The sequence below is a fragment of the Danio rerio genome, chromosome 5, assembly GCF_052040795.2.
Source record: "Danio rerio strain M-AB ecotype USA chromosome 5, GRCz13ab, whole genome shotgun sequence".
NCBI classification, from domain to species: Eukaryota; Metazoa; Chordata; class Actinopteri; order Cypriniformes; family Danionidae; genus Danio; species Danio rerio.
The window spans coordinates 21,072,585-21,082,311 of record NC_141025.1 but is presented as its reverse complement, the minus strand read 5'-3'; the positions used below and the strand labels follow the sequence as shown (position 1 = coordinate 21,082,311).

Here is a 9,727-nt window from a genome sequence, read left to right as displayed (position 1 = left end):
ACATTTGTATGGGATTGTTCAGCTATGTTTTAATTATTTGTTTCATTGATGTAATTTAATTAAATCAAGCCATACTTTACATTGCTGAGGTAATATGTCGAGGAAAATTGCTGTTATTTACTTACCATCTGTCAATCCAACATGTAGGACTCTTCAGTAGTAAATTTTTGTAGATGTACTAAAACTTTCTAAGGAGAAAATAAAACACTTTCTGAGGTGATTCTTTAGATGTTATGAAGCAAACTATCAGTCTGTGCGAGAACTGAACGTTGTTAACAACATTACTAACGTTATTCCCCCTCCTGGTGAACTTCTTGACTAGTTATTTTAACGTTACTCAATTAAGAACTATGGAAACAAACCGCAAACGCTATGTCCTATGCAGGGCTAAGTTTTTCTATTTAATTTTTCTTTCTTCTACAACCTCTGCAGTTTAGAAATTAAATGAATATTCTTGATATTATCTCCAAATGCGAGAACTAGTGCAAGTATGAGGGTGATTAATCGAAGGAATTCTCTGTCTCTTTAATAGCGGACATGCTTTGTCACTTTAAGAGACAGCACGTGCACTTTAGGGCGTGGTCATAAAGAATCAAACCAATGGGATCACACAGTGCCGCTCTGTTCTATGACGCACGCCTTCAGACCACGCACGCTGCGTCCGACCACCCTTCTCAGGAAGCACTTGCACTTTGTAAAAAAAAAAAAACAACAGAAATTTTCACTCTTATGATATAAGTGCACAGGCGCTGCTCCAGTAAGTGACGATGCCAACGCAAAGCGTACTTGTCCGAGACCCCTCTTTGCTGGCGAGGGCACTTCAGCAGTACTTGAGCTTGTTAAAGAAATATCCAATCATCACCAAATCGGTTACGAGGTCAGTTTTACGTCTTTGTTTAAGCTAAGTTACGTTAGTTGGCTAGCAGCTGTTTAGGTGCTTTAGTTAATGTTAGGTTTAAATTGATTTCACCACGTTTACAGCTATGGAGTTAGATTTATGTCTTAATTGTTCAATCAAAAATTAGTTATAGAGACATAATTATTAGCCCCCCTGATTATTTTCCCCCCAATTTCTGTGTGACGGAGAGATGATTTCTTTAACATATTTCTAAACATAATAGTTTTAATGACTCATTTCTAATGCCACGATGACAATAAATAATATTTGACTAGATATTTTTCAAGACACTTCTATACAGCATAAAGTGACATTTAAAGGTTTTACTAGGTTAATTAGGTTTACTAGGCAGGTTAAAGTAATTTACTTTACATAAAGTAAAGGCAAGTTATTGTAAACGGGGGTTTGTTCTGTAGACTATTGAAAAAATATATAGCTTAAAGGGGCTAATAATTTTGACCTAAAATGTGTTTTTTATTAAAAACTGCTTTTATTTTAGCCAAATATAAAACAAATAGACTTTCTCCAGAAGAAAAAATATCCTCAGACATACTGTGAAAATGTCCTTGCTCTGTTAAACATAATTTGGGGAAAGAAAAAAAAATCAAAAGGGGGTTTAATAATTTTGATTTCAACTGTACATAGTAATTTAAAAATAAAAGATTGTTCAATTTAAAAAAAATAACTTTAATTAAAAATTTCAATGATAATAAAATATTTTTGATTTCAAAAATAAAATATTGTCCTATTATGCAGTTACCACAGTTTTCATTGCACACATTAATTTTGCTCTCTGCTCTGCTGTCATTTATTGCACATCTAGAATCTGTGCTTGTGAGCTGAAATGTTTTGCTCGCGCATTGAAAAGTTTTGAACCCATGTATTCTGGGGTTCATATGTCAAGTAAACATATGAAATAAACAACTAACCAACTATTACGATGAACATATTCAGACAGTGAATTATTCTTCCTTTACATAAAATATTCCTGCTGTCTTTCAAATAACAACATAATATCTCTCAAAGACACGTTATCAGTATTATCTGACAGGTAAAATTACTGATAACACACAAATTAACATTTTACTCAAAACATGTTCCTAATACTGGCAACCATTATTAACTAAATAAAGTCCTAAAATTATGTTACTTTCCCAAAATCTAAAAACAATTTATTTTTCTTGTTAATCTCTGAATAACTAAACTAAATAGACGAATCATGATAGAATCATAAGCAATTTTGGTTGAAAAATATGCACCAATGTATGTGAACATGAATATGAATTAATAATAATAACTGAGTGCACAATATAAATATTAGTATTATTTAATTACTAATCATTTTAAATTAAGAATAATTCATGTAATCATTATGTGGTAAATAAAAATATATAAAATCTCTAAATAAATATATGAACATAAATATAATTTGATCTGTTTAGTTATATATAATAAATATAAAAATTACTATTATAGTAGTATCTTTATATATATGTTTATTTTAAATGAAAAATTTAAACAAATTAACATCACTAAATTGTAGGCGCAAAATAATTTAGTTGTTAAATGCTTGGTAGCGCTGTCTGCCTATGAACATATATTTAGTACAGGTTTATCATGAAGGACTTTGCACTGGGTCTTCTTTCTCTATTGGTTGGCTTGAGGGTGGGACTTTCAATACCAGTCAAAACTAAAACTCGCTTCTGGACAAAACACAAAAAGACCACAAACAGCCGTGTGTGTGTGTGTGTGTGTGTGTGTGTGTGTGTGTGTGTGTGTGTGTGTGTGTGTGTGTGTGTGTGTGTGTGTGTAAAAAATAGCCATTTTCTTTCTTTCTTACAGTGGTATTCTGTCTGCTTTGGGAAATCTTTTGTCTCAAGTTTTGGAGTACCAGAAGAATGTCAAGGAAAATAGTCCCAAAAAGAAAATCAGCATTCTGGGACCTGTACACTTTGCAATTTATGGGTATGAGTATGAGGAACTGAGTGATCTATCAATTCATACAAGCACATTAAATAACTATACGATATTTACTATAAATACTGTATGATGAATTAATAATCTTTCAAATGTGGATTTGATTTTTCAGACTTTTTATCACTGGTCCAGTCAGTCACTACTTTTACCATCTCCTGGAGGTCCTGTTACCAACCACTGTCCCATACTGCCTCATCAAGCGCCTTCTGCTGGAACGTCTGATATTCGCCCCTGCTTTCCTCCTGCTCTTTTATGTGGTTATGAACGCTTTAGAGGTAATGACTTCTTTGTGAAATTACTTGAACTATAAAAAGCAATCTTAAATCAGTATCAATACCGAGATGGCCAGCTTTTAACTCCACATTTGTCCCAAACAAAATAGACACTACTTTTAAAGTTTGGAATAAGCAAGGACTTACGGCATGCTGCACTTTTCTACATAATGGAAGTGCTAAGGATTTAGAAATTTTCGAAAATGAAAATTCACTGAGTGATCATGACTTTCATAGATATTTACAGATAAGACACAAAATTAAAAACTTTAGAAACGGCGATGAAAACAAAAGTAATAGTCTTCTTACAATATTTATCTCAGCTTATAAAGGAGCCAACATGACCAAAGTAATTACTAAAATATATAAAATCTACTAGACAATAAATTAGAGAACACATATTATAATGTCATGTATCAGTGTATTTATATAGCACATTTATCATGTATGGTCATACACCCTAAGTGCTTCTCAATCATGAGGGGAGTCTCTCTACACCACCACCAGTGCATAGCATCCACTTGGATGATGCGACAGCAGCCACATGACAACAGTGCCAGTGCACTCACCACACAGCAGCTATAGGGGGAGTGGAGAGACAGTGATACAGCCAATTCAGTGGATGGGGATGATTGGGAGGCCATGATGGGTAAGGGCCAATGGAGGGATTTTGGCCAGGACACCGGGGCTACTTTTTACGAGAAGTGCCTTGGGATTTTTAATGAACACAGAGAGTCAGGACCTCGATTTAACATCTCATTCGAAAGACTGCGCTCAATGACAGTATAGAGTCCCCTTCATTATACTGGGGCATTAGGACTGAGTGGAAAAGTAATTTTAAAACACAGTGGAAATCAACATCGTCCTCAGTCATTTTTTTCCTCAGCAGAAGAGATACTTAAACAAAGATGCAGTCTGCTGAAGACTATGTGGCTCAAATGAACCAAATGATTCACATATTCTGGAAATGTTAAAAAATTTAGGCATTTTGGCAAGTAATTCATAAATGTTTAGAGAATGTATTCCATATACCCATCGGTTTTTCTTTCTCAACGCTGTACCTAGGCCTAAAAAATCAGATGTCAGAAAAAAATTCAGAGAAAGAAAAGTGCTGAAAATTTTGCTGATAGCTTGTAAAATGATGAAGAAAAAATGGTTACAGCTCGAAATACCTCAAATTAGATACTGGTTTACATAATTTATGAAATCTAAAAGATGGGGAGGCCAACAATGAATCGTAATTTACAGACTGAGGAGTTTAATTAGACATGGAAAAAATGGGTAGACCATATTCTCCTTATGACCAGATTTATTATAGAATGTTTAGTCAGAAAGATGTGAATTTTATTCTGTTTATTTTGTGTTTTATTTTTTGTAATGAGAGAAAACAACACAAAATATTAAATTTAAAAAAAAAAAAAAAAACATTAAAAATTTACCTTTAAGGGTGCTTTCACACCTAGACTTTTGTCTCGTTTGCCCAGTTAACTCGATTCGTTTGGCATATGTGAAACCAGCAGTTGCGCTCGGATCCGCCACAAATCAATCGGTCCGAGATCGCCTGAATGAGTTGGTCTCAGCTCGATTGAAACGAACTCTGGAGCAGACCGATTGTAGTGAGAAAGCAAAACAATCCAAGCCCGGCTATACCACAGTGTATTATGGAATATCCTAAAAGTACCATCCTCACAGTTTCATATGTATACAGTATAGGTAATAAAAATTCCATTGTGGAAAACCCAATATACAATACATCTGTATGTACATGTGGAAACTGCAATAAAAACTAAATAAAAAAAACATAAAATCTTAAAAATAAGAGTCTTTATAGAAAACTTGAGGAGTCATAAATAATATTTGTGCAATGGAAAAATTCTAAGGATGCTAACAGTTCTTCATGGAACCATGAATTCCAATAAAGGACATTTGTTTTTGTAATACTTTTAAAAATAGAATGCAAAAGTGTTTTTATTACATAATTTATTGTAATGTTTGGACATACCTCGTTTTTAGGCCTACCTCTGTATGCAACTTCGTTATTACGGTTACTGACATGTTGTTCTACCATTTACTGTCAAGAATGGGGAAGTCACTTTAAGACATGATGTTAAGACATGATACAAGCATGTGGTTTTCATAATGTAGTGAAGAGTGTTACAACAGGACTGGTTTCACTCACCGATGTAGTTGATAGTCATGATAAGCTGGACTATTGCGGACATTTAGGTGCGAGCTGGCCTTCATGATGCTCAACTTTGACCAGATTATAGAGTTGGAGCTTCAGGTCAATGAACTTCCCCTGTTTGCTGATCAGTTTTCAGTCTCAGCTCAGATTCTGTTGTTTATGGAAGCTTTCTCTATGAATCTACACAAGTCAAAGAACAAAATCTATTCAATTTTCTATTTTTTTGTGAGATGAATAACTAAACAAATTTGAAAGAGCTGATAATGTTGCACCATCTGAGGTCAAGGCATTGATGCGAGGGGCCATTCACACAGAACGCATCTTTGCATCTAAAAATGTGAGATGCAGCTCTCTGGAATATATTTGTTTTTAAATGGCACCTCCTCCAGCATGTTAACATCAAATAAAACATTTTCATGCCAACTTGCTACTGGAAACCAAGCAGCAACATCGCACACTTCCTCGTGAAACCTATACAGAAGTAAAATAAACTGCAATTCATCGAAATTCCGCTAGGTCTGGCTCCAAAATAGAGCACAGTTCAAATGACTCCAATGTTAAAATGGCCAACTTTACAGAAGAAAACAATTGATGACGCGTGAATGATTGAACGACAAAATGGTGATGCTTGGCCATGCCCACTGTTAGTTTCATTTGCACTCTTCAGAAACCTATGGGTGACGTCACAGAAACTACGTCCATATTTTTTTACATTGTATGCTGTGAATGAAATCGTACAATGCTTTCACCGCCTCCATGTTCATCTGATTGGCTTTTTAACTGATATTTACATTATTAAAACTTTAAATTCTTTTAACTTGACATGGCATCTTAAAAATGTGCTGCTCATGTGCGAGGTTCTGCAAAAGATCCGACACGCGAGTGCATACTTGCATAGAAAAACAATGTAAAAGTAGCACATTAGAATTGAAAATGGCTCCTAACACAACCAGTTCTATTAACGTTGTTAATAGAACCACCATTTTTCCCCCACCATTTAAATTGAAGACCACAGTCTGGTGTTAGTCACTGTTATACTTTTTAAGATCAGGAGAGTACAGGCCTGTTCACACCAAGCACGAGAATTATAAATATGTTTGCATCCACATGATGGAACGATAATTTTTACAAATTTTTAGTCTATGCCTCTAATCGAATTAATTTAGCGATTGTATTTAGTGCAGTGGAAGATGTCGTCTGTTGCTGTAAAGTGCATGAAACCTTTATACTTCAGTGGATTCTGACTGGCTGTCAGGGTTTTATATATTATTAGCTGAAAAAAAACTCATTCTGAAAATTATCCCAATTATAGCTTTTCACTACATTTTTATTGTTATTGCTGTGGTTTGAACTTGGCTGTTGTTTTACATTCAGAACGATTTATAATAGGATGTCTTTATCGTTATCACGCTTAAGCCTCACTCTCATAACTCTTACTGGCTGGCATCTGTTGCAGTCATTCCCAAACCTTACTTTCATCTGGGTCACGGCACCAATAATTCTTCTCTACTTTGACTTGGATCACACCATGCAGGATCTGTATTTAGAAAAGTTCAAACAAAAAAAGTTTGTCTTAGGGTTACTACATTTACAGATACTTTGATGCACACTATTTATAATCCGCAAATTGCATTTCCACTATATAGTTACACAGTTTCCTGAAAACTCCTGAAAATGACCAAAATGTGATCTTTGCAGGGCAAAACACTCGCAGATGTTCAAAACAAGCTTAAAACAAGTTACTGGCCTGCGATGAAGATGAACTGGAAGGTCTGGACGCCGTTTCAGTTTATCAATATCAACTATGTACCTGTACAGGTCAGTATAAAAACATTACATCTGTTCCACTGTTTAAGATCTCTGATCCATTATCTCACTTTCTCATTCCTTTTACAGTTTCGAGTGCTGTTTGCCAACATGGTTGCCTTATTTTGGTATGCCTACCTGGCCTCTGTCAGGAAATGAAAGCACAAAACCAGTTACGGCAAGCTTATCTTGGTTTACGGTGAATCCAGGTTGTGCCTTACTGCAGTGTTTCTCAACCACATTCCTGGAGAACCACCAACACTGCATGTTTTGGATGTCTCCTTTGTCTGTCACACCCATTACAGGTCTTTCAGTCTCTGCTAATGAGCTGAGAATCTGAATCAGGTGTGTTTGATTAAGGAGACATGAAAAATGTGCAGAGCTGGTGGTCCTCCAGGAACATGGCTGAGAAACACTGCCTTATTGGGTCAGTTTCTGTCAAATAACTGCAATATAGATAATTGTAATGCTATTTTCACTAAGTCATTTTTAGAAAATCTGCCCTGAGATTGAATATGCTCATACTAAATGTCTTTCTAATACTTGCAAGTTTACTGAACATGAATTAATCAATGTTGTAATTGATTAATTAAATATATAAATGCTTACAGAGGCAAAATAATTTCGTAAGTAGTCATTACTACTGCTATTGTCAGCAGTCTTGAACTCAAGTTAACTTGTGTTTATTCTAAAATCTAATTTAAAGTCAAATCTACAAGAAAAGCAGTGACCTTGCTAATGTTATGTACTTGTATTGCTCTGATTAGATGTTTTTTGATATTGGGTATTAAATAAGATATGCCAGCACACACACACATCAATAAAAAGTGTTTTTAAAAATTCACCTTATAGTATCATTTAAAGGCTCAGTACTCTATCACAGTGTCTGTAGAAGGTGTGTTAAATATGGCAGTTTATAGCAGCTGAAAAAGTAAAGTATGTTTATTGTATTATTTGCATATAAAGTGAGTTGCCTCTTTCTCAAACTCACTGTATAAGTTCTAAGTATTCATGTTTGTTTTGAAACTCACCCGCACATTTCCTTTGCTGTCATGATTCAGCAGTTTTCCGTTTCCAAACTTGAGAAAAGCAATGCACAACAGGCCATAAATGTGACGTAGGGCACAAACATCTGGGTGTGTTCAGACACAAGAATAAAATCACACTGAATTTTGTAGTATGGCAGTTGTTTGTAACTTAATGCTTTTTTATATTTAGCGCTTGTGTAACTATACACTACCCGGCCACTTTATTAGGAACACCTTACTAGTACTTGTTGGACCCCCTTTTGCCTTCAGAACAGCCTTAATCATTTGTGGCATAAACTCAATAAGGTACTGAAAATATTCCTCAGAGATTTTGGTCCATGTTGAAATGATGTCATCTCTCAGTTACTGCAGATTTGTCGGCTGCACATCCATGATGCGGATCTTTGTTTCTGCTTGAACCATTGATACAGGCAGGATGGATCCATGCTTTCATGTTGTTGATGTCAAATTCTGACCCCCATCCAAACGTAGCAGCAGAAATCGAGATTCATCAGACCAGGAAACATTTTTTCCAATCTTCTAATCTTTTAGGGAGCCTGTGCGAATTGTAGCCTCAGTTTCCTGTTCTTAGCTGACAAGAGTGGCACCTGGTCTGGTCTGTAGCCCATGTGCCTCAAGGTTGGACGTGTTGTGGATTCAGAGATGCTCTTCTGCATACATCGGTTGTAACGATTGGTTATTTAAGTTACTGTTGCCTTTCAATCAGCTCAAACCAGAATGGTCCTCTCTAAACCCTAGAGATGGTTGTGCATGAAAATCCTAGTAGGTAAGCAGTTTCTGAAATACTCAGACCAGCCCATCTGGCACCAACAACCATGACACGTGCAAAGTCTCTTAAATCACCTTTCTTCCCCATTCTGATGCTCTGTTTGAACTGCAACAGGTTGTCTGTACCATGTCTACATGCCTAAATGCACTGAGTCGCTCCCAAGTGATTGGCTGATTAGACATTTACGTTAACGAGTAGATGGACAGGTGTACCTAATAAAGTGGCCGGTGAGTGTATGCAGTTGACTTTTTTTTGAAGGAAATCAATTGACACAATAAAACAGTAAACATTACTGTTCCTTCTTTCTTTCTATTTTTGTTGTTCTTAGAACATTTTTTAAATGAAGTTTTCAAAAGGATGATTTTGGAAAAACCAAATGAAATGGCTGAAAATCTAAGTGTGAAGAACATTATAATAAATTAAAGATCTTTTTTGCACTAGATAAAAAGGTTTTGTTGATGTTAAAGTTTCATTATGGAATCATAAATGCCAATAAAAAACTTTTTGAAAATCATTTTTTAAAATTGTATGGCTTTGTATTTGTTAACAGTAAACCAGTGAATTTTGTGTTATTTTTGGGTTATGTGCCATTTCCTCTGGCATACTGGAGACTGGCCTTCAGTATTGTTTCATCAGAAACGGATGTTTTCGTTTGTAGCTCCTGAGTGAACCATTGGAAAGTCAGGGAATTCCCTATGGTCACATGACCAAGGAAACCCAAGTAATGAACATGTTTTCAGGCATGTGAAATAACTACATGACAGTGATGTA

General features: G+C 35.3%; 2 protein-coding genes across 2 annotated transcripts in view; one reads left to right on the top strand and one right to left on the bottom strand.

The window, feature by feature from the left end:
* The window catches only part of sgsm1a (small G protein signaling modulator 1a), a 766,057-nt gene that overhangs the window by 636,568 nt on the left and 119,762 nt on the right, over nucleotides 1-9,727 (bottom strand). The gene's annotated exons all lie outside the window — the stretch shown is intronic.
* Nucleotides 677-7,978, top strand: pxmp2 (peroxisomal membrane protein 2). Its single transcript, NM_001004607.1, is given in 5 exon segments — nucleotides 677-877; nucleotides 2,741-2,863; nucleotides 2,988-3,150; nucleotides 7,031-7,150; nucleotides 7,229-7,978. Coding segments are annotated over 5 exon segments (585 nt in total). The 5' UTR covers nucleotides 677-767; the 3' UTR covers nucleotides 7,298-7,978.